A 25,715-nucleotide genomic window follows, 5' to 3' on the forward strand; every position below is an offset into this window, starting at 1 on the left:
GCAGCGCACACACACGCGCGCACACACACACACACACACACACACATACACACACACACCACTTTAAGAGCAAAACACACCTTACATACACATGCATATATTCACATCACACACACACTCACTTTAACAGCACCACACAGTGCAGATACTTAAAAGTCAAACACATAACACACTCACTTGAACAGCAGCCATCTCTGACCTCAGAACAAACCTAGCTACCCATCCCTGCCCATCTCCTGTCTCAATAACAGCTGACTCCAGATCAGCTCGAGCCCTAATCTGGCATGGACCCATGCCAGACTGTTGGACCAGAGGCTGATCCAGCGACAGGGGCTGCTGTGCCGCAAGAGAACAAAAAAAAAAGAAAAAGAAAAAAGAAATTCAGGCTGGAGTCTGGATTTTACATATTCGTCACACTGCTGCTGGGCTGTCCAGACAGCGAAAGGAAAAAATGGCAAAAGTGCAGTGAGTTCACTGGTTCCAATGACCCATGCAAAGCCATCACCACTGCTGCCTCAGTTCAACCTCAGAGTCGAGAGTGTTTTTATTTCCCTTTTTGCTTTGAATCTGAACTCTATTCTAGCCCTCATCTACAGTGTGTATCACGTATCATAATTCTGCTGACCGCTGGGTGTTGTGCATGAAGTGGTTTCACTGGATCCTCTCCATGTAACAGAGCCTGTTTGAGGTGCTCTTGTTTCCACCTCTTCTATCCCAGCCTCTGTCTGTCTCCCTCTCTCCCCATCTGTCTGCATCTCCTTCACACAGACTCTCTCCATGGTTATCGCTTTTCCCATCTCGTCTCCTCGTCTACTCTCCTCTCCCTCCTCCCCCCTTCATCTCGTCCTCCTTGACATCACTCCCCCCCCCCCCCCCCCTCTCTCTCACACACACACTCACTCTTCATTAAGCTGCTGAAATATGCTTCATAATTGATAGCACCTATCCCACGGCCAGATTACACGCGACAATTAAATCTGACCCCTGGAAAACGACTCCCTATGGCACGGCGGGGCCGGTGAGGGCGGCAATAAATAACACTTAATTCAGTGTCAACCCTTCAGGCTGGAGACGGGACTGAAGGATAATGCCTCCAATTATTCAGGATGAGTGGCTAACCAGTCCGTACACCATTCACATACAGTATAGCAGGCACGCACGCTTTTCACATTCACACACACACACACACACACACACACAGTAGTAACGGACACTTAAGTGGATATGTAGGACAGGATTTTGGAGGATTGACATCCAGACTTTCAAATGTCATGGCAGTGAGAACTCAAAGCCCTGTATCTTACCTCAAAGACAAAGCCACACATAGCACTCTCAATACTGCAGTGAAGTGTACAGAGGACACACACACACACGCTATTTGAGAACACTGTATCTGATCTCTTGGGAAACGCCTACCATTGCTTACTTAGTTGAGCACACATACTGTACTTTCAGGAGCGCGTTTGTTTCGCTGGCCAGCGTCACTCCTTTTCCTGCGTCAGCAAACAGATACCAGTCGCCCTGTTTCTGTATTGTCTCTGTATGCAAAGGCGAGTTATGCTCATATGAGAGCCCAGTTTCAGGAAATGGTCCATGGTGGCACACAGGTCTGACAGCTAATTAAAAAAAAGCAGTGTGCGGGTGTGTACTTGCAATTTCTCTTCTGTACTATTCCACAGAAATCATTTTGACAGGGACTTTTTGGGCCAGGTGAGGATGCTTTTGTTTGTGTAGGGGGGAAAAAAAGTATTAGAAATGAATCCCTGCCTAACTGCTTCTGAGTAAGCAACGGAGCCAAACATTTAATCTCCTGCCTCTTATTTACATGAAGCATGTCTTAAATGAAAGCGTTTGATCTGGGGATTATGTTGATTAGCAAATGAAGACTGACTTCTAAGAGACTGCACTGTTTTCACAGAGAAATCCTCCGATTTGAGCTGACAACAGAGAATACTAAAGGAAAACCCAGACGCTCAATGACAATCCCTCATTAGCACCTACAATCAGGCTGTGCGCAGGGTAAGCAGATTCAAAACTTATGTTTGAGGACCATACTTTTCTGGCAGGCTCTCGAACTCAGAATGCAGGTTTTAGGTCAAAGAAGAGTTACGTTCATGACGTTGATTTCAAACACACACACACACACACACACACAAAGGAAATGTTGATTTTTGGAAGAACATGGGCTTCTTTTCAGGCATGATGACTTAATCATAACTACCCAACAGCCAGCAGACTAGCCTTGGAAAAACTACAATGGCCTATCACACATTTAAAAAATAGATTTTTGGATGGATTTTGTCACCAAATATATCTCTAAAAATACATGTTGCCCTGGAGCTGAGAAGCAGATGGGAAATAACTGGGGAGACTAGTGGGAACAGCGGGCAATTATCGGTCCTTAATGCGACCGTAACATCGAAATTAATTTGAAGAAGCTTCCAAATTGCAATGTTGCGACCACTATTCTCTCTAGCCACAACAATTCTTACTCGGAATGTGCTGGCTTCTGGTGTTCAGATGGGAATGTGCAATTGTGGGGAGAAAAAGAGCAACCATGTCCTAGAGATCGCGGGGCCTGACGTGTGTAGTTACAGTGATATGGCCGACACTCATATCAGTGTGGTGGTCACTGCAGTTTCAGGACATCCTCTGTTGTCAGATTAGGTTAGACCATGACAAGATTGAGGACAACTCGGTCTGATTCCTTAACCACATTTTCTTGGATGATTGATGATTTTTTGTATGGGTAATGTATGAGGAAGTTTTCTGTGGTTTATGAAAATGACCACTGTCCACAGTGCAAGACAACTTCCCTCCGATACAAACAAAGGGTTCATTCATTCCCTGTGCATTAGAAAGATCCCAGACCACTGGCTCTCCCTGACCACTGGCCTCCGCCCTACACCAATCAGTCTCTTCAGAGGCTCCAACATCCAAACTCACCCATCACTCGCAGTATCACTTTCCGGCTGCGGATGCCTGGCACCTTCTTCACCTTGCACTGGTATGTGCCTGTGTCGGCCGACTTGAGTGACAGCAGGTTGATGGAGGCATCGCCGTTTTTGGGGTCCATGGAGTTGAAGTGGACACGGTCCTTCAGAGGAGCGTAGTAGTTCTCATATGCCCGGTCGCCAGAGTAGAGGATGACCTATCGGTAACAAAAGAGAGAAAGTCAAAGAAGGAAATGAGGAAGTGTCAGTATTGCGGTTTAGAAAAGTACGAATTTAACAATCTGGGTACCACAAAGAACAAAAACCCATTGTGGCTTAGGGTTTTGTTTGGTAACTGCATATACTGCAATAGTAATACTTAAAGAACTATTATTAAGTCAACCATAATAGTGGAGATAAAGAAAACAAGCTGAGGAAAGGGTTTGGTTGGTTAGCTACTCGAGCAAAACGTGATGGTCGGAGGTAGTGGTGGGGAATCTTCAGACATGAGGCCGGGGTCGGAAAAGGTCAGACGTCTCTAAGCGAATTCTCTGGCCTTTATGCAGGAGACGGAGCAATCGTGCGGCCCCTCTCTTATCTCCGCCACGGCCTTCAGAGGGCCAGGCATGCGTGCCCTTTTCACGCAGCGAGACAAACAAAGGGCTTCTGTTGAGCCAAATCAACACCTGCTGTGTCAACACCATACTCAGCCCAAGGTGTACACGCGCACACACACACACACACACACACACAAAAGCTAAATACCAGAATTCTTCCCCGGGCTCTGAGGATGCCCAGGCCTCAACCTCAGCTGTATCTATATGCTTATGGCCTACAGACTCTCTGCCTCTTAGTTTCACTTCCCCTCTCTCCCTCTTACACGCACACACACAGACCTTCAAAGCATAAGTGGGTATTACTCCACTTAAACTCTCGCTTAAATTGTGTGTGCAAAACTCAGCAGTGCCAAAACACAGCAAAGCAAAGATGCCGAGCAAACACATACACTCCAGGAGGCGTGCGCTCTCAATAACCAGGGCGATAAAGATGTGGCCTCACGCAGTCTCTCTGACGTTTCTCTCACTCACACACACACACACACACACACACACACACACACACACACACACACACACACGGGTGCTAGAGAGATGAGCATGGTAAACACAGGGGGAAAAACAAGACAATTGTGAAAGTGGAATTCTAATGAACACATCAGAGAAACACAGGGGGTTGGGAGAGAGAGACATACAGTGTGACAAGGAGACCAAGATACAAGAACACAGAATCCACACAAGGAGACAGAGAGAGACAGAGAGCAGAATAACTTTACACAAAACAAAGGTGAGTGTCCTCTAGGACAAGTTAAAAGGTTGGCTGTTAAGATGAGTGGACGCCTTGTCCATATTAAGCACGGAGCATGTTTGTCTAATGCGCGCCACCTGTGCCCCCTGGACAGAGCCATATTAGCGGACTTCAGCTGGATTCCCCGCACTGGGGGAAGGCAGTCAGAAATGAGAACGCGGGAGAGAGAGGAAATTGAACAGCCTGGAGCTAAAGACAGACAGGCAGTCACACACTCCCACAAAACTCCTATTCCCACATATAAGACACACACACACACCATGGCAGACATATTTGCATGCATGCAAGTTTCACATGCAAAAACACACAAGTTCATGTATATGCGTACCAGAATACAGAGAGCTATTGCACTCATCTAAATATTGAACGGGAACAATTCAAACATTCAATATTTAAACACATACATTAAAAGACACACACACACACACACACACACACACAATGACAACATGACATCAGACAAAGAAAACATTACCACACACACACACACACACACACACACGATTAAGGCCCTGTAAAGCCCCTGAAGTAGACTGGGCTACTTGTGCTGAGGTCAGGGGGTTCCTGGTCCCCCCGGCCCAGACAGCACGGTGGAGAAGTAACTTTACTTGCGTTCTGTTCCAGTGGGACTGGCTCACAGCAGCACACATGACATGCCGACTCCACTCGGTGGGCAGAGTGAGCCACAGGGACCTGCGGACAGGCCTTCAGGAGAGAGGAGGGGGAGCAGAGGAGCGCTGACCGAGCCGAGGTCCGCAACGCACCCCCACCCCTTGCCCTCCCCGTGGCCAGCAGGGCTGAGTCAGCCCCACCTGTGAGAGCGGCCTGCCGCCCAACACAGCGGGGTAGTCGTGCATCGTGCATGCTCACTTCAGAATGCCCCCCCCCCCCGTCTTTCTCCTTTTCCCCCTCCCTTTTTCTGTTCCTTCTTTTTCCCTGCCGTGGCTGCATGTGATTTTGATTAGTCTTGATGTGGGAACACTCTGCCTTCCTTATAAAAATCTACCTGAGGCGAACGGCTAAGGCCCAAAGAGGGGGTCTTTAGGCCCAAGCAGCCTACACGTGGGCATTTAAAAAGGTGAGGTCATTGGCTGAAGTCACGAGACCGCACACACACACACTGGTGACAAACATGCAGCTGGGAGTGCGGAGCTTCATTTGATATGCAAATCCATGGTGAGTCACCTGGCTGCTCTGGAACATCCACAGTCGATCTGTCCGGCTGTCCCCTGCCTACCTCCACACACCTCCATCTCCAGAGCAGCACGGACTGCACCTTCACCTCCACCTGCTCATCCCAAAGACACAGGCACACCGCCGCCGCCTCATCAAGTTCACTTCGCCGGGCACACCAAGCATGAAATGAACATCTAACTGTTGACTGTACAAACTATTACTGTGATGATTAACGTCGACTACAAACTATTACTGTGATGATTAACAGCGAACCCGTCTGGCCGCGGTTGTAAAAGCACACCGAACATAAAATCGATGCTCAATGAGAAACTCTTTTTTTATTTTCATTCTGGTGCGATATGATTTCCTGGCCAACGCACCGCCACCCCCTTCCCTCTGAACTGGAAGGATATTACACTTGGGAGGTTAGGAGGCCATCGCTGGGTATTGGACTAGGAATTGGAAATCTGATGAATACTCACACACAGATATGGTCATTCCACAGCTGACATTCCACAACACACACACACACACAATCATATTTAGCATGCTATATGGCTACACCCAGCAGGCCAGCACAAGGCAAGGTATTGAACAGGGGATTGGAAATCTGATAAATCCCTACACAAATCACTATTAAGGCACCAGGAATCTGTACTCAATACGTGAGCTTTATTTTTAACACTTCAGCCATAGCGCAGCTGGTTAGCTGCAGTCATTCTGTGTGACCCGTGGTGATTTGGGAGGCTAGTGTACGTGCAGGCGACCCCACCCAGTGCCCCCACTGCGGCCCCTCCACCTCTAGCCAATGCTAACACAGATGCCCTCGACAGGATGGGGGGGCGACGAACTGGGCATGCATGTATGGAATCTCTGACCTAATCACCAGTACGGCAAAAAAACAGAGCGAGCATCAGTCACGCTCCACTGTCCCCCAAAAGAGGGCCACATTCAGAGGGAAGAAGACAATGATCTAAAATTGGGTTTCTGCATTCAAGGCGCTTCCCATTGTCTCTGGCATACATACATCGGAGGCATTGCAACCACACAAAGGCAGCCAGACACACAAAGGAATGTGGAGAGTGCTTCAGTAAACAATCAGCTTGGCTCCGCAAAGACCCAAATGAACTACTCTCCCGACTCAGTCTGACAGCCCACAAAGAGACGCTAACAACCTATCACTATCACTATCACAACAACAACAACAACAACGACCTTGCATTTTTTTCCCCCACTGCTCCTCAACATTTTCTGATCTCAATAACCAGTTCACATTTTCAGCCAGTCGCTCACATCACTGTAAGAACACGCCACTCATGTAAACACAATCAGTGCATCTCTGCCTTGAGACTGTGTCTGAGCTCTAAAAGCGCTGGACCTGTTGATCGAGAGGGGGCCTGAGCTGAGCTGGAGCGAAGAGATGAGGAGGGGGCTGTGGAGATAAGAGCAGGGGAGATTAAAGGAGAGCAAGTGGCCACCCTTCTCTTTTCTTCTCAGCCTCCCTCTCACTAATCCAGTCTGGAGGGCTCTGTCAATCAGACGGCCCAGCTGGACCGCCGCCACCGCAATTACCCAGGATGCTCGGGGATGGGGAATGACCGCATGGTCGCCGGGAGTGCAGACGAGGCCAAAAGGCCCCAGGACCTTCGTCCCAGAATACTCTTAAGTACACACACACACACACACACACACACACACACACACACACAACCTACTCAGGACAACTGCCTGAGCTGCCCACTTACACTGCTGCTGATGGACGTACTGTAGAGAGGAGCTCAGGATGGCAGCTTGCAAATTAACATCCATTATAGGGAGACATCAACTCTTGTTTATTTTTCTGCTTTTCTTTCATAACTTATTTCAGCCTTTGTTGTCCTTATGTCTCTGAGTCTATTCTGAGTTTTAGTGTTCTCTGTGTTTTGGTCTGTATATGTTTCAGTGTTTCCTCTAGGATTTTTTTAAGCAGTGGGGGCAGGCCTGTCCGAACCCCCCCCCCCATCCACCCCGCCCCCATTGACAACTGACACTTCGCTGCAACACAAACAATTATATGTATTCACCTCTATTCACACACAATGAGGCATTATTTTCAGTTGTGATTGAGCTGTATATTTGGAGAATCTACAACAGGTCTGCACAATGAATTTTGAAAGGCAACTGCGACTATTGTACGTCTGCCCCATTTCTGATACCGTGGGGGAAGAAAATTAAACCGTGGGGGGCCGCCACTACCAAATCAATATAGAGGAAACACTGATGTTTAATGTTGCCTGTCTGTATTTGTAAGTGATTTTTTTTGCTGCCATCTTGACCAGGACTCCATTGAAAAGAGTAGAGATATTGTATCTCAATGAGATATTCCTGGTAAAATAAAGGATAAATAAAAACAATAAATAACTCCACGGGTAAGCAGTGGTAAACACACAGACAAAACTGTGATGATGACTTTGTTTAATCTCTCCGAGTCGCTGGTGCGGTACAGTGAAATGATGTCTAATGCATTCCTCAGGAACTGTAGCACACCCACCCACACCTCAATGCCAGCCGTCTTTTTGTTTAAAGGCAGAAAAACAATACAACCCCCCCCTTCAAATTAATCACAAGTTCTTCCCATTATAAATCTAGAAACTGGGTCAAACTCACTCACTCACTCACTCACTCACAGACAAACTCAATAAAAACATTCTGAGATGAAGGAGTTGGACGCTGGGTTGGGTTGGGTTGGGGGGTGATTTAGAGTGATTTGGTGTGGTCTGTTCTGGAAGGCCTAGCTTCTTGGGCTCGGGCAGCACTCTGCTGGAGCGTGCAGTGAGTGGAGGAGGGTGCAGGCTGCCCAGGGGAGGGCTGACCCAATTCTGGGGCGACCCAAAGAGCAGCAGCAGCCCCCGGTGCAGGTGATGGTAGTGCTGCTGCTGCTGCTGCTGCTGCCGGTGGGTGGTCAGGGGCAGTGGGGCTGATCCCAGCGAGACCGAACGAGCAGGCAGCTGAAGGCGTGAGGGGGCCGGGGAGCTCCATTTTCTGTGTCAAATCAGCGCCCCGGGCTAAACACCATGCTCCCGTCACCTACCTGCACCAGTGGTGGGGTGCGTGTGTTAACGACATCGCAGCACAGAAGATGGTTCCGAGGATAGTGTGTGTGTGTGTGTGTGTGTGTGTGTGTGTGTGTGTGTGAGAGTGTGTGTCTGAAGGTTAAAAGGAGAATGTCTGTGTGTGAGTGAGTGTGTGTGTGTGTGAGTATGTGTATGTGTTTCTAAGAGCCCAAGTGTTGTGAGTGTGTGAGTGCAGGCTCACAGACCCTAAATCTCTTTCTCTCCCTGTCTTGCTCTAAAAAGGATGGAAGACCACTACAGAGAGCAACAGCAGGTAAATCACATTAAAGGATTCACATTCACAAAGGCACATACACACACACACACACACACACACACACACACACACACACACACACACACACACGCCCTTCACCTAGTCGGCATTATAAACATTCTACATGTTTTCCATGTAAAGCTCAGGCCCAGGTACACTGTATGCCACACACAGTGCCAAATGTAGGCGAGTTTATTGGGCCTCAAAACAAAGCTACATGCGTGTAAAACATTAACTAGCTCTGTCGTCATGCCATCCAGGCCTGTGTGAAGCCTCGTAACAGGATTTGTGTGTGTGTGTGTGTGTCTGTGTGTTCTGGTTTGTGGTGTGTGTGTGTGTGTGTGTGTGTGTGTGTGTGTGTTGGATCGGAGGGGGGGAGGGCTTCTACACAACCACCAAACTACTGCTGGAGCCACATCACAAGTAATCATCCAAAATATGCCTCCCAGCCCTGCCAGCCTGGAACAAACACTGGAAAATCTGAGGACCATTAAGGTAATAACTTCATAAAGGTATGTGCTCACACACTGGTTCATAAATCGTATTTTTTTCCCCTCATTTAAGCAAAATATGCTTGTGGTATATTATATATGGCTGGATTATAGGTTGGATTATACTAAAAGCTGAGGATAATAGGACGTGTGAATGTAGAATGAAACTGAAAGAAGGATAGTAGGGGCTTTCTGCAGTAATTTAGGCACAAATATGACTGTAACCGAGCAACAGGAAATGGTGACCTTTGGCAGGACAGGTTGTGTGCATGACTTGAAGCAGTCAGACCAGTTTTGCATTCTTGTTTGCTTGCATGCTTGAAACAAATAAAGCACTAGCGTAGCATTAACTAGCGTAAGCATTAATCATTGGGTTTTGAGTACCTCCTCGTAAGATCCAAACAAAGATACAACACTCTCATAACAGTTAGCAACCACAACACACACACACAAACATGCATGCACGCAAACAGACACACACACACACACAAAATGATACTCACCACTTTCTCCTCGTCCTGGGTGTCTGAGGGCTGGAGGCTCCACTCGATGTCCAGCGAGCCCGAGTCCTCGGGGGCCAATGTGAACTGGCAGTCGAGCTTCACGCTATCGCCACTGGCCTTCTCCACAGTGCTGGGGCCTGCCGAGATGATCTCCAGGCCATGGCTAGACCCTACAGGGAGAGACACAACAACAACAACAACAACGCTCAAAATGATACTCTCTGTATCCTTAATAAAAGAAAACTAAGCCCATCTCGGGTGCCTGATTCAAAGAAGAGCAACACTAAGTCGTGTGGAGAGGTGGGAGCCTGGGACAGATAAATCTAGGTGAAGTAGACGTCATTTATCAAAACAATGGACTGGGCCTGTGCGCAACAGCAGCCGAGAGCTCATTCCAAGTTGGGCCACGGTTCTGAAGTTTGTTTAAAATCAATACTTAATGCTGCTTCGTTTTTAAAATCCTGTCTTCTTTTTCATCTAAGACGTATGGGCTCAGGCTATTCAGCATTTATGAGTAAACAAACCGACCCCCCTCACAGCTTCTTCCCCCCCTTCGCTGGAACTAAATGAAAGCAATTTTATCTATGCTATTTACGAGAGCAGGCAGCTTTAATTTATCCTTATTAAGCTTTAATTTATCCTTATTAAGATGGAAGGTGGTTTCTATTTATTTTGCAGTCAGCAACTGCATAAAAGATCATTCACACCCATTCCATTTCACCCCAGACAGAATCAACGAGGCCTGAATGGATAAAAATGTAGAATTTCAGTGCGGCGGAAAGCTGTAGGTTGCCATGTAAACACGAAACCATTGTGACCTCATTCCTCCGGAACATCCTCGATGATTCTTCTATTCTTGGAATGCTCATAATTTACTGGTGACATCTCCACTCCGCACCACATTAAGCCGCTGGCAGGAGCCGTGTCCAAGACTCCTCATCACGTGCTGTCGTTTCATATTAAAATCCCCAGGACAATGCCTTTTCCTTACAGCACAGGCGGCAGAATTTAATCAATTCAGCTCTGCCTTTGAATGACGGACCACGGAATTGGCATTTGGACTTATTCTCAAGGAAAACGGTTTCCTTTTCTCCGATTTTCCCCTTATTTCCATTTTCTAAGGACAGATGGCGACTAAATTTATTTTCGATGCGGCACACTGTTCATACAGCTCAATATAGCTTCAACAATGATTAAATGCAAGAAAGGAAACGGCTAGTTAATTATCTTCCTGTTCTACTATTCATAAAACGCTGCAATCTTGCTCAACACCAAACATACAAAATCCAAATAGTTTGCGCGCATGTAATCCCAAAGCTAGTTGGTGGAGCTGAACAATACAGGCAAACGTGAAGCCTCCACAAAACCACAGGGGCACCATGATGGGCCCATTTGGGATCTCCTGGAAGAGAGAGAGGAATGAGGAATGGGCCCATTTGGGGTCTCCTGAAGAGAGAATGAGGAATGGCCCATTTTGGGGATCTCCTGAAGAGAGAGAATGGGCCCATTTGGGATCAAGAGGAGAGTGAATGGGCCCATTTGGGGGTCCAAGAGAGAGAGGAATGAGGAATGGGCCCATTTGGGATCTCCTGGAAGAGAGAGAGGAATGAGGAATGGGCCCATTTGGGATCTCCTGGAAGAGAGAGAGGAATGAGGAATGGGCCCCAGCTCCCGGAGCTCACGGCTCACACTCAGACTGGCAGCGGGCTGGAGTCTGGAGAGAAGCCATAGACACACACACAAACAAACAAACAAACACACACACACACACAAACAGACAGATACACACACACACACACAATCCAGCGTTGCCAGCAGTACACTCACTGACACACGTCTTGCCAAGAACACACTTTACAAGTCATTAGCCCACTTTGGACACAAATCAAACTGGAGGGTCGAGGTGGCTAAATGAGGGGTTGAGTTTGGGGAGTTGGGGAATGCAGAATGAGTGAGTGAGACAGAAAAGAGAGGGATGAGGGGGAGAGAAAGCGAGCGAGCGAGAGTGAGAGAGAGAGAAAGTGAAAGAGAGAAAGCGGGAAATGGATGGCTGGGCTCATCAGAATATAATTTGTGCAGGGGACAGGGCCACCGCACTCTCGGTCACAGAAACTGCAGCCACAGATGAGGAGGAGGAAAGGCCGGTTTGGTGAATAGGCGGAGTGGAGTTTCAGTGTGGTGACGCAGGCACGCAGGCATCGGAACAATGCTCGACGGAAACTCTGGGGAAACCAGTTGTGCCGGTTTTACACCCATCAGTTCTCATGAGAGTCAGCTGAGTGATCATATTCCATTTCTGTTTCCTCTGTCTCATCACTGGACTATATAGTGTGTGTGTGTGTGTGCAGTCAGTGTGAAACAATAAGATCACACTCTGCCATGGCTCATGGCTCTGTATGCGATTCCTGTAGTATAACTCATCACACGTAATGTGGGAAATAAAGAAAAGCCCTTTAAGCCAAAGGCGTCTGCTAAATCTGCAAATGAGCAACAACACAAGTTTGAGTTGAACATTCCAAAGACATAAACCCCAATCCGAAACCTCTATAGGAATCTAGAACTACGCAGTACGTGAGGGCATGCCTGCATGCTCTACAGGTTGAGCTGAGTTCATCAGGGCACTGTGCTTTTGTCGAGGGCTGAGGGTTGAGGGAAGGGTGGATTTAATGTGGATGGATTCGGCGAGTCCCGAGAGCCTGGAGAGACATGTTGAGCCGAGGGCTTGTAGTTCTGTCAGCTTCAATCCGCTTCATCGCCGCTTTTCAATCACCCTTATCACATCTGATGAGCTATAATCTACTGTTTCAGTTACTTGGGCCCACATTGCCATGGGAGACGGGTACCCACTGAGCATTGAGGTCATTACTTAGGGCCCCTGGTTTCACACATTTTGCCCCTCCTCTTGCTCTCCTTCCTTCCTCTTCCTTCTTTGTTTCTTTCTTTCCTTCTTTTTCTGTTCTCCTTCCTCTCTTGCTCTCCTTCCTCTCTTGCTTCCTCCTTCCTCTTTCTCTCCTTCCCCTCTTTCTCCTTCCTCTTGCTCTCCTTCCTCTTTCTCTCCTTCCTCTTGCCTCCTTCCTCTCTTGCCTCCTTCCTCCTTCCTCTCTTGCTCTCCTTCCTCTCCTTCCTCTCTCCTTCCTCTCCTTCCTCTCTTGCTCTCCTCCTCTCTTGCTCTCCTCTTGCTCTCCTTCCTCTCTTGCTCTCCTTCCTCTTGCTCTCCTTCCTCTCCTTCCTCTCTGCCTCCTTCCTCTCTTGCTCTCCTTCCTCTTCTCCTTCCTCTCTCCTTCCTCTCTTGCTCTCCTTCCTCTCTTTCTCTCCTCCCTCTCTTCCTCTCTCTCTCCTTCCTCTCTTGCCTCCTCCTCTGCCTCCTCCTCTCTTGTTTCCTCCTTCTCTTTCTCTCCTTCCTCTCTTCGCCCGCCCAGTTCGCCGCCGCGTCGCGCCCAAAGTTTCAACCGCTTTTCCTTTCTTTCCCTCTGCCAGTCTTCCTCTATCTGTCCATCATTTTCTGATTTCTTTTCTTTGACACGCTCCGCTTCCATTTCATGCATGCTTATCTTTCTCTGTGTCTGTCACTCAGGTTCTCTCTCCTTCTTTTGCACTCTCTCTCTCTCTCTCATTTCCTTTTTTCTCTCTAAACTCCCATCTCATGGCCGTGTTTTCCCCTCGGAGCTCTGGTAGCGTGTAGAAAGTGATTAGGAGATTCTGTCAGACGTCTGGAATTTAACTGTGCCATTATCTTTTCCCCTCTCCCTGGACGATATTACCCAACGGAGCTCAGGAATTCGACGTCTCTCCAGGGCAGAGACTAACTCCCTCGTGTAGTCCACACACACACACAATACATACACACACACACACACACACACACACACACACACACACACACACACCTCTGCCTCTCCTACACATCATGCCAAAATGCACAATGTACCAATTTTCAACAACATGAAGAACTCTCCATTTACTCTGGATGGTCAAGGACACTGAAAGCATTCCTGACTCTACTCTGGCATTCTTCCATAAAACAAACTAAAAAGTGCTCACACAAAGACACACACGTACACAGGTTTCAGGCGGAGAAAAAAAAACACATTATACCCAGATGGCCATCCTTTTATACAAAGTGAATTACAGCACGGGAGATGTTCAATAGATCTACCATTTTAATAATTACATGGCAGAATGGATTATGCCCCTCTGTGTGTGTGTGTGTGTGTGTAGCAAGGCTGGCTAGGAGATTATGGGCTCGATAAAAATGCTTACTCTATAAAATGAAACCTATTATGGTGATGAAATAAGACTCATATGAAAAAGGATAACACAGTTCACACAATTGGCACATTTGGAACATTCTCACAATTTCTGCTTGTAGTTGTAACAGCGCAGCACAGAAGAACAAAATTAGGGTAAAAATAAATAATTTACTGCCATATGGTTGTGTTCATTTTAATTAATCAATATTCCATAGTTATAGATTAGAATTGCACTAGCTAATTACATTAAGTTGGGTAAAAAAAAAGAGGTATGCTACCATTGATTGGACACTGAATAGGAACTTGGCAGAGATTAATTAGCTTAAGAGTTAGAGCTGTAATTTAGCAGTGGTACGGGCATGAATAATCACAGGTTATACATGCAGGACTTCAATCTGGCGATAATGATGTGCACTTGCATGCGCACGCACACACACAATGAGGGCAGCAAGACTCAGTAATGGCTTCCAAGATGATGATAAGAAAACCCATTATTACAGCCTTAGGAAAGATGACAATTATGATGATTAACAAGTGTGTGTGTCCGTCGGTGTGTGTGTGTGTGTGTCAGTGTGTCTCTGTCTGTGTGTGTGGTGCATCCATAAAAAGGACAACAGCACATTTGGTATAATGACCAAACTGCAGAAAAATAGCAGACGCTGAGGAGACACTGAGGAATAGCTGGGATTGGAGTGGGGAGAGGACGATGCCTCAGACAACGGTAGGCAGGTGCAGGCTCCAACCAGTGCATGGAAGAGCGGCTCTGAACCTCCAGACCCCGAGTTAGTCCTGACTCGGCACTCTGGGATATGACTCAGATGGCCAGTCCACCAGGGGTGCTAATCTGGCCAATCTAAGCCTCGAACAACCCCTCACCCCCCTGACCAGCGACAGAAAATCTCTGTGTGTCTGGTGTGTGTGTATGTATGGCTTTGGGTCAGCCTTCTCACTTCTTTAGCTTCCACCTCCCCCATCTCCCCAGAGTCCCCAACTCTCTCCACGGTGGGTGATGTAGAACACCCCACCACCACCACCACCACCCAGCCAGCAAGCCTACCCTTTGTATCCACACAATAGCTAGAGAATTCTGTCTCCTGGCAACAGATCCCACAGAGAATGCAGGGATGGCACTTAGGGGGGGCGGGGGCAGAGGGGTGGAGAGAGAGAGAGAGAGAGAGAGAGAGAGAGAGACAGGGGAAAAAAATGAGGGGGGTATATAGCTCAGATAGAAAGTCTGAAGCAGTGCAGGGGGGGGGGGGGCTAAGCAGAGATAAAGAAAGGCAGGCAGTGAAGAGAAAGGGCAAGGGAGGATGGGGTGTCTATCATAATGCACTCTCAGCTGTTATTAGGGTGGGGTGGGGTGGGGCTTCCAACAGTTTGGCCCCGTTAAGATCCACAGGCTACCAGCATTCCTAGAGAGCCTCAATGCTAAATAGGCTACTCGATGAAACCATATCAGCTGCAACCCACTGAAGGTCGAAACCAAACTTTTCAAAGTCACACCTCCACACCCATGTGCCAGCACAGTCAACACTAAACTAACTCTGTAGCCCACTACTCTGAAGAGGAGACATGTTGGATGAGGCCATGGTTTCTGAATGAGCCCCAGGATGGAGGATGAGGTGGAGAGGAGGTCCATGACTGTAAGCAGGGGAGTGAAGCAGTCAGCAGAGTCCCTCTGAACCCCAACCTGAGTGCCCTGGGCTGGCCTTTTCACTTCCACCACATGGGGTGTGTGCGTGGTCGGAGAGGGATAAGCTTCTTTACTGCTTGCACTTTGACCCTCACATAAAATAACACACACACACACACACACACACACACACACACAGAGGGATAGCCAGAGAACACCAGCCACTGTGTAATGTCCTGAAAGAATAATGATCACACAAAGTAGGACAGTATACTGTGTGTCTGTGTGTGTGTCTGTGTGTGTGTGTGCAAGCATGTATGTGTTGTCTGCGTGCATGTAAGATACCATATTAATCAACATGTGTTCGTTGAAAAAGAGTCCAGTTGCTAGCCTAAATATTTACTGGCCCTTTCATTGACTCTATATACAGTCATTGGTCCCTTTAAGGTCAAGGTTTTATTCCACAGATGACAGCGGTCGTTAAGCAAGGGGGGAAAAAAAATAGTGTAACTGAACAAGGAGCAGTAAAAAGAAAAGAAATGAAAAGACAGGAAACATTTGAAAAGCCCCCGATTGGTGCATATTAAAAGTGCCAGTCTGTTTCAGCGGTGCCGGTGAACGCCGGCATCGTAATTAAGTCTCATTCGAGGAAGCAGGAAGGGAGCATCCAATGGTGCTAAATCAGAGAACATTTCCTGATTCTCTTCCTCTCATCATTGCTCTCTCTCTCTCTCTCTCTCTTTCTCTGCTGTTTGGGAAATGCTTTTATTAGAACAAGCAAAGGGAGAGAGGGAGAGACAGAGAGAGGGAGAGACAGAGAGAGAGAGAGAGAGAGAGGGGGAAAGAGAGAGAGAGAAAAAGCCTGAAAAGAGGAGTTATTTAGGGATCTGTCAGTAACGGAGCATCACGCTCCTCTGACAAAGCTGGCAGAGACGAGGAGCCTTTCAGAGGGAGTCTTGGTGGCAGCTCTGCGCCGCTCTAGGGGGGTGGGGAGCACGCTGGCACGCATGGCGCAGCAACACTGCACATGCCACGTCTTCCTCCACTTTCCTCTTTTCTCCTCAAAAAAAGAGAAATGTGGCAGACTGGGGATCCTGTCAGGAGGCAAATGAACCCCCTCTCCGATGTGGATAAGGGCTTGACGGTTCGTTAATGCACTGTCTTGCACCGCCATTGACCGGGGGGGAGAGTGTGTGTCGAGTTCAATAATGCACTGCTGGCAGCTAAGTTAAAGAGGCCAAGGCTGGATTCATAGATCTGGCAGATTTTAAGAGATGGAGCAGTACGGCTGACATATGCACACGTGCGTGCAGTGTGTGAGTGTGTGTGTGTGTGCACTCAAAAACACAAATCCCCTGCAATCCCAATCCCATTTGTCGCAATAAGAACATGAACAGTTATGGATGCATTGTTTGTATCAGAGAGAGCGAGAGAGAACAAACAAAAGACATGTTAGAAAGAGAGAAAGACTGAGGGAAGAGAGAGGCAGAAGGAAGGGAGAGGTAGAGGGGACAGATACAAATGAGGACACGGCTTGGCCTTTAAGGGGATTTTAGCAGAAATTCTTGACACTAAGCATCATTTTCCTCTCTATGAAACAGCTTAAGATAATGTCTAATGTCCAACAGCCATCGGCGCCGCTAGAAGGCATGGATTGGTTGTCATGAACACACAATGGTTACCAAGGTTTCATGAGGTCATAATTCATGCCTGAGGGCGATAACTCACCTGACATGTACGGTTACGGCTACTGCATTGTATTTGTATCGCAATTCACTGTTAGCATCAGACACATTCACCAATCACAGCTCTACAGGCTCAAAACTCCCATAAATCAACACTGAATGATGAAATATGCTGCTGATGATTGTTCAACAACACAACAACATGAGAGACTGCGGACTGAGGTGTGTGTGTGTGTGTGTGTGTGGGGGGGGGGTCCTACAGTTCCTCAATTACTGGGGTCAGTCAGTGTGGCGGACACAGTCACTTTCAATGAGTCCGAATGCTCCGTGCCCCATGCTTTCATCATTTAGATAGAGGAATACTAATGAGTGGAGCGAGGGCAGGGGATGAGTAAATGAATGCTGAGAGGGAGAGAGCAGATTATGTGTGTGTGTGTGTGTGTGTGTGTGTGTGTGTGTGTGTGTGTGTGTGTGTGTGTGTGTGAGAGAGAGACTGTGTATAGGGAATAGGTCACTGACTGTGTGTGTGTGTGCGCGTGTGTGTGTCTGTGTGTGTGAAGAATGTACACTGAAGCAAGAGGAGAAAGTGTGTGTGTGTGTGTGTGTGTGTGTGTGTGTGTGTGTGTGTGTGTGTGTGTGTGTGTGTGAGAGAGAGAGAGAGAGAGACTGTTTAGGGACTGGGTCACTAACTGTGTGTGATTCCTTAATGGTTCTCTAATCAGAGCCCAAAGCCATAGCGACTCCCTTCATTAGCGAGTCTCTGGTGAGTGGTCAGCTCACTGCAGCAGCCTTTGCTGCGGTCTCACTGTCTGGTCGCCTCTCTCGCGTGCTCGCCCGGGCGCCCGCTGCCGCTCACCTTCATCTACTCCCTCGTCCTGCGTCTCCCTCGCTCTCCCGTAACCTTAGGCTGACTGGGACTGGGTGCCACTGCTTTCGGAAACAGATCCGCCTTTCTCAGTGTATTAGCTACATAAATACACATGCGCAGAGATACTACACACACGGCGCCTCTCTCTCTCACACACACGCGCACACACACACACACACACACACGGTGCCATCATCGCCTGGCTTCCTCTGCCCCCCAGCCCCCCAGAGACAAGAGTTAATTAATCTGCCCACACAGGACAATCAGATAACACACACTAGTCCTCCTCCTCCTCCTTCTGGAATATTTTCATTGGGGGGGGGGCTGGCTCTGGGAGCTGTGGCTTTCCCATCAGTGACCCAGGCCTGCGCACAAAGGGCTCCATCCAGTTCTATACATCCAATACCCCTGCGCTGCCTTCAATCCCAATCAAGCCCCCATTCCCAGCATGCACGCATACATACACTCACACGCACAAACAACCAGCAGACCCATGGGAATAGGGCACGGCACCACCAAACTCCAAGTGTTGCCTGAACTTTAGGAATTTAAACTGATAGATTCTGAAAAGAACAATGTCTTGTTCAATGCATACCAACATTTGCTTTTCATTTTCACTAACATTATTGATGCAATTCTCCCTTCCCCCTACAGCTCCACCAACCCCTCCCCCCTCCAACCCCATGCTGCCTAACCAATGCCCCCCCCCATAAACACACACAGCAGACCCCCACGCGTGGCAGGCCTGGAGAATGCGAGGGCCACGGCAGGCTGGTGGTGACAGCAGAGATAGCAACGAGAGAAGGGCTCCAGTGGGCCGCAGACACAAAGCAGGCACCAGCCCAGGCCATCAACACCAGCACCAGCAACTCCCCCACCAGTCTACACACACACACACACACACACACACACACACACACACACACACACACACACACACACACACACACACAGCAGGAGAGCAGAAGGGGGGGAGGTGGAGATTGACAGGGAGCAAACAGGGAGGATGCAAGTGGAAGAGTGATAGCCTAATTCATGGATAGGACAAGTAAAAGTGAGAAAGAGAAAGAGAGAAAGTAGGAGGGTGAAACATTTAGAGAAAGAGAGAGGAGGAAGAGACAACTAGAGCAAGAAAGAAAGACAGAAAGAAAGAAAGAAAGAAGACATATGGGAGACTCAGAGAGACAGTGAGCAGGAGCAGAAGTACTATGAAAGCCACAAAGGGAGGGAGAGGGAGAGAGAGAGAGAGAAGAGAAAGAGGTGTGTGTGAGAGAGAGAGAGAGGGAGAGAGAGAGAGGGAGAGGGAGAGAGAAAGAGAGAGAGAGAGAGGAGGGGAGGGAGGGAGGGAGGGAGAAAGAGAGAGAGGGAGAAAGAGAGAGAGAGAGAGAGGGAGGGAGGGAGAGAGAGAGAGAGAGAGAGAAGAGAAAGAGGTGTGTGAGAGAGAGAGAGAGAGAGGGGAGAGAGAGAGGGAGAGGGAGAGGGAGAGAGAGAGAGAGAGAGAGAGAGAGAGAGAGAGAGAGAGAGAGAGAGAGGAAAACCTGCTTTTGCTCTCTGCAGCGCACTGATAGAGGACGAATGCAAATGAAAGCAGAGCACTGGAGTTGAAGCAGGCAGGAGAAATGGGAGAGTAATTACAAAATCATGTCCCATCCTAAGCTACACACACACTACACCAAATGCCACCCTAAACACTATGGGTTTGAAAACCACTTCAAACGCATTAAAAATAGAACGAGAAAACACACGTGAAGTGACACACACAAACATGCACACACCTGACAGCTCCACACCCACACACACACACACACAGGCAAAGCGGTACTAAGGGACGTTCGCATTCAGACACACTAGCCTAATTTGCACATTTATGAAGCACTGGGTGAGCTATCCCTTCAGTAATGGAGTCAGAAGTTGTGCAAAGGGAGCTGAAGTTATTGAAATGAAATGCTGGGAATGAGGGAACAGGGGAGGGAAAATACTTTAGAGGTGGAGCGGGAGTGGGGGTGGCTGATCTTAATTTTAACCTTGACTGCTCTAAGATAAACAGTGAGGACGAGGCGCTTTTGCAAATAAGTGCTGGCGGTTGGCCGGCTTGTGGTTATTTTTTTTTCTTTTCTTCGCTTTCGCCCCATCGCCATGGAAACACATTCATGAGGCGGGCTCTGTAATCAGGGCTGGCGTTGGGAGCGGTCAGAGAGCGGTCGCGCGAGGTGATCGCAGGCGATTGCTCGCGCTCACCAGCCCATAAATCTTCCGCCTTCTCCGTCGGGACGTTTTCTTAATCTGCAGCCCAGAGCGAGGCGAGGGGTGGGGGAGCAGGGGGACAAAAAGAAAGAAAAATGAAAAATGAAAAAAAAATTAAATAAAATACACGAGCGTTGTACACGAGACACACAGATTGGGCCCCGTAGTTGCCGTCATCGTCGTCTGCGGCCATCTCACTGAACCTTCCAGCTGTGAGATCAGCCCCCAGGGGCGCCTCCACCCAAAGCAGCTTAAAGGCCTTCCAGCACCGCATTCAATACGATGTGTTACAACACCATGGGTGTGTTCATCTCTCTCTCTCTCTGTCTGTCTGTGTGTGTGTGTGTGTGTGTGTGTGTGTGTGTGTGTGTGTCTGTGTGTCTTTCTAATGCTCATTGGATGCTGATCTCACTATTTCTCAATCTGTGCATCTCTTGTTGTTAGTACTTCTCTTCCACTGGCTTGTGCCTGACACTGCCGTCTTCCCTGTGTGTATCTTGTTCCTCTCTCTGTTGTTCCTCTTCCCCGTCTCTACATGTCGCTTTCTCTGCACCTCTGTCAAGCTCCTCACTTCCCTTACCTCTCCTCTCTACCCATAACCCCCCTCCCACCCCCTCTCTCTCGCTCTTCTGTCTATTTCTGTACCGCTACCTCTGTGCTCTGCTGAGCAGGTTGATACAGAGGTAGCAGAATGTAGTCAGAGGCAGTTCCAAGGTCACTGGTCTAAAGTGAGTCAGCCAGTCAGGCCCTGATAAGGCTTGGCCCTCTCCTGCCCTGGCCTTTAAAGCAATCTGTTTAATGGTTAATATGAATGTGAAAGTACCGCCGCTTATCTCACTGTGGCCTCACTGTTGAGTCAAAGGCTGGGAGGACAAACTGTGGGAGTGACGCTTCTCACTCATGTGTTGCTCATAGATATAAGCTATTAAGTTATGAGAAACTTACTTTGTGTGTGTGTGTGTGTGTGTGTGTGTGTTTGTGTGTGCGCATGTGCGTGTGCGTGCGCTTGTGAGACTTTGCCTTTGTAAGACTGACTAAGAAATAGAAGGTTAACGCGCCGGAAGCAAATCTATCGTGAATTTCCTGAAACATACGTACTGGCCTGTATAAGTCCAGACGCCGCACACTGTGGATTTTTTTAGGGACGAGGCTAAGGACTGGATGAGAATGAAATAAGGAGGACAGGAGTGTGACTGAGCGCAGAAGACAAGGGGTCTCCAAGCAGGGGCCCCCACCACGTCCCTGAGAGGAAGAGAGGCAAGACAGAGGAGACGGATGAAGGTAACTGAGAACAGAGAGGAGTGGAGGGGGTGGGGCTGGAGAGGGAGAAAGAAAGGAGATATCCTTCCTCTCATGGCCTCATTTCTTTACAGGCTCTGAGGGGCAAAAGGAGAGAACAGATCCATTCCTTCCTCAAGACAGAGGACAAGAGAGGAAGGTTATGCGCGGACTGTGTGTGTGTGTTTGGGGGTTAGAAGGGAAAGTGAGAGGCAGAGAGAGAGGAGAGACAGTGAGTGAAAAGGCATGGTGTGTGTGTGTGTTTGTGTGTGTGTGTCAGACTAGCAGACCAGATGCTCATCACTGCGGAGCCCCCCTATCCTCTGCCCATCAGTCTCCATCTAAGCACCTCTCTCATCTTCGCGCCTCGTCTGTCTGCGTCTGACAGAAGGGCCGCAGTCTGGTCGCTCAGACGGCCAGAGACGAGCGCGCCGAGCATGACTCCCATCCCCGGAGACGACGCACGCGGACCGTGACGCAGGCGCCCGCTGGAAAAACAATGTTTACACCACACATATGGTGGATGCACAAAAACACACACGAGTATCAGATTATCGGAGCTGGAGGGAGAAAGAGAGAAAGAGAAAGAGAGAAAGAGAGAGAGAGAGAGAGCAAGCGAGCGAGAAAGACAAGACTAGTTTATGCATGGTTATGCATGGACATATGAGCGCAAGTGTGTATCTATGTGCTTAGTGTGTGTGTGTGTGTGTGTGCACGTGCTCATTCAATGAGCACATTTTCCATTAAATATTTAAAAAAAAAAAAAAACCTTCAGTGCGTTCTCACGAGCGTCCTTAATGATGCTGGAGGAAGCGGAGAGAGGGGAGACAGCTTAGTGTGACAGAGCGTGAATATCCCTCCAGAACAGTCTCCTGAAACTCAGGCCTCAATTAAGGATTAGCAGACCGCCCTCCTTAATGCAACAAGGGCCGCTTCTCAGCGCCATTCGACACAGGGACTTTGCCACAGACTTTTTAGTCTTGCACCCCACCCTCTGCTCCAAAAAAAGAATGGCTGCTGCCATGCTTAGGGCCCCAGGCAATCCAGGTCAATATCTCGACATCTTCTGAACGAGTCCACTCACCGCGCAAAAACCCTCGTTCAGATAGCCTCTCAGCCCAGGTCCAGTAATGAACCCAGTGACCACCACAGCTCGAGGGCTGTGTTAAAAAGGAGGGAGAAGGAGAGAGTGAGGGGAGTGGAGAGAGGGTGAGGGACTTGTCAACCCGCCCCTCTTTGAAGTCAAAGCCAGGAATTAAACGGTTTTGTAGTTCAACTGATCCGGGCCACAGGCTGGTAGTGATGGGGGGTCTTTCTAAGAACCAGAGGGCAAGACGAGAGAGATGAGTGAGGGAGCATGTGAGGGGGAGGGAGAGAGAGAGAGAGAGAGAGAGAGAGAGAGAGAGCAGATGTGGTAGACTGCTATGGGTAGAGTGGTCTGTCTGTTTTGAGTGTTTCTGAAGTAACATGTTGCCAACAGCAACATGTCCAGAGCTTGACACCCTGCTCTCAGCCCCGCAGGGCCAAGGAGGTGCAAGAGATGTGGTCGCTCGATAATGCATAAACACACACACACACACACACACAGAGAGTCTCTCCCCAACACACATACAGCTGCCACATAGACTAGCCACACACAGAGAGAGAGAGGAGGGTAGAGAGAAACCAAGCTACATTTTAGTGCAATCTTGAACCACAACATTTTTTTACCATTTCCCATTTTTGAGATCATTACCATTATTCTCCCCCAATGTGACTGTCAAACAGCTGTGACTGAAGTGAGGACTGCTTCACCACCACACTCAAAACAGACCCAGGTGTGTGTGTGTGTGTGTGTGTGTGTGTGTGTGTGTGTGCGCCTTCCACAGTTCCACAGCAGAGCAAAGTGCTGTTTGGAGAAGGCGGAAGTACAAACACAAGAAAACACACCGAGCAGGAATAACAACCTAGTTCACACTGGCTCAGAAATCTAATTATTAACAGAAGCCAGGGGGAGTCAACAACATTCCACCGAGGCGCATCATTCAAAACACACTGTGTCAAAGTTACAACCTGCTGTGTGGAGTGCTGCTACTTCCCTGGGAACTCCCACAGACAACTCGGCTTCGTCCTGAGACACAACGAGCGGATGCATGTTTGGTAAATAATCCGTCTCTAGCTGGACTCTGGCTGGGCGATGCGCAGGACGGGAGATCTGCGGCGAGGGCTTTGTAACCGGCCTCCAGGCCCAATCCAATATGACCTCAATAAACGAGCAATTTAGCATCTGCTCATCCACAGACGGATGATTCAATTGAATTGACATTTTCATCGGTGCACTGGAGTGCAGACGCTGGCGGCAGAGAGCCCCACTCCCCCACCTTCCTGCCCGCCCCGCCTCAGATTTAGCGGGTGTCTTTTGCGGATTTGAAGAAGCGGTGCTGAAACAAGGTGGCGGTGTGTTTATTTCCCCCGCCCTCCCTCTGTGCGTGCGTGCGTGCGTGCGTGCGTGGCGTGCGTGCGTGCGTGCGTGCGTGCGTGCGGGGGCCTCGGGTGTTTTGGGAAGCGGAAACTGGCTAAGGGGAGATGGAGGGTGATTCAGCGTTGCTCACGCTGCTAAATATAGTGCCTGCTCTCCAGGGCGAGTGGCCAGTGGTCTTCAAGACCTTTTCAGCCCCAAATGTAAAAACAAATCTCCACAGACACGTGGCTTAATTCAGAGGTGTGAATGTCAGAGTGTACGTCAGTGCCTCACTCTCTCTCTCTGTGTGTATGTGTGTGTGTGTGTGTGCATGTTGAGTCTAGTTGTCTGTCTACCTGCTATCTGTGTGTGTGTGTGTGTGTGTGTGTGTGTGTGTGTCTGTCTGTCTGTCTGTCTGTCTATTATCCGCTCATCTCTGTGTGTGCATGTGTGTGAGTGTGTGTGAGTGTGTGTAGAATGTGTAAGCCTCCAGGCAACATAAAAGCCATTTCTTAATCATTTTCAAAAATATTGTGCTTCAGACAAACGGCTCCGCTGGGAGAGTGGGACGGGATGACGAATTCTGATAAAGTGCTTTTATGAAGATCCCCGTTTCCCTGGAGGAGGGCTGGATGGCAAGTCAGTCCTGTCATCTTCTGTCAAAACCTCTTTCATACCATCACTCTTCCAGTGGAACAATGCTGTCGGAGCCCGCAGCCATTCACACACACACACACACACACACCTCTGTCCTTTTGTGGTATGAGACACAGAGGCAGAAGCAGTGACAAATATCATCAGATAACATGGACTCTGACTGTTCTTTATACTGAATCCTCACTTTGAAAGGCACAAACAAAAAAGCACATACTCTCACACAGATGGATATATACACACACACACACACACACACACACACACACACACACACAGACACACAGACACACACACACCTCAAATGCTTCAGTCATAATACTTCAGTCATTCACTCTCTAAGGAGAAAAACAGATGTCCAGAGATCTGTCAGGCTCCATTACTGCTGTCCCTCACACACAGGATTCTTTTAACGCCACCACACCACTGACTGACCATAGTTCCAACAAAAAAAAAAAAAAAAAAAAAGATGAAACACACAAGGTACACACAAGCACACACACTTCGATCAAATACATGTCTACAGAATCATCCTTTATCACACAGACCTAGTGTATCATCCGGTCACATTTGGCCATCCAAATCCATATCTACCCAGCCAAATGTGCACATGCATCACCTGCCCGCACACGCACACACACACACACACACACACACACTCTATCTACTTGCCTCTTTCAATCAAGTGAGTGACAACCCCAGCTAGGACAGAAAGAAAGGAAGAAAGGAAGACAGACAGGGGGTGGGATCACTCAATCACTCTGGCTTTGATTAAGCAATCAGGGCTGTGAAGAGACGATGGATGGAGAGATTACCCCTCCCTCAC

General features: G+C 48.5%; 1 protein-coding gene across 1 annotated transcript in view; it reads right to left on the minus strand.

Moving 5' to 3' along the window:
• The window catches only part of cxadr (CXADR Ig-like cell adhesion molecule), a 51,956-nt gene that overhangs the window by 10,581 nt on the left and 15,660 nt on the right, over nucleotides 1–25,715 (minus strand). Inside the window, exons 2-3 of the mRNA XM_048237298.1 lie at nucleotides 9,838–10,007; nucleotides 2,947–3,151 (exon numbers count right to left, since the gene is read on the minus strand). Of these exons, the coding sequence (XP_048093255.1) occupies nucleotides 2,947–3,151; nucleotides 9,838–10,007 (375 nt within the window). The remainder of the gene's footprint in view (nucleotides 1–2,946; nucleotides 3,152–9,837; nucleotides 10,008–25,715) is intronic.

The sequence above is a fragment of the Alosa alosa genome, chromosome 2 (genome assembly GCF_017589495.1).
Source record: "Alosa alosa isolate M-15738 ecotype Scorff River chromosome 2, AALO_Geno_1.1, whole genome shotgun sequence".
NCBI classification, from domain to species: domain Eukaryota; kingdom Metazoa; phylum Chordata; class Actinopteri; order Clupeiformes; family Clupeidae; genus Alosa; species Alosa alosa.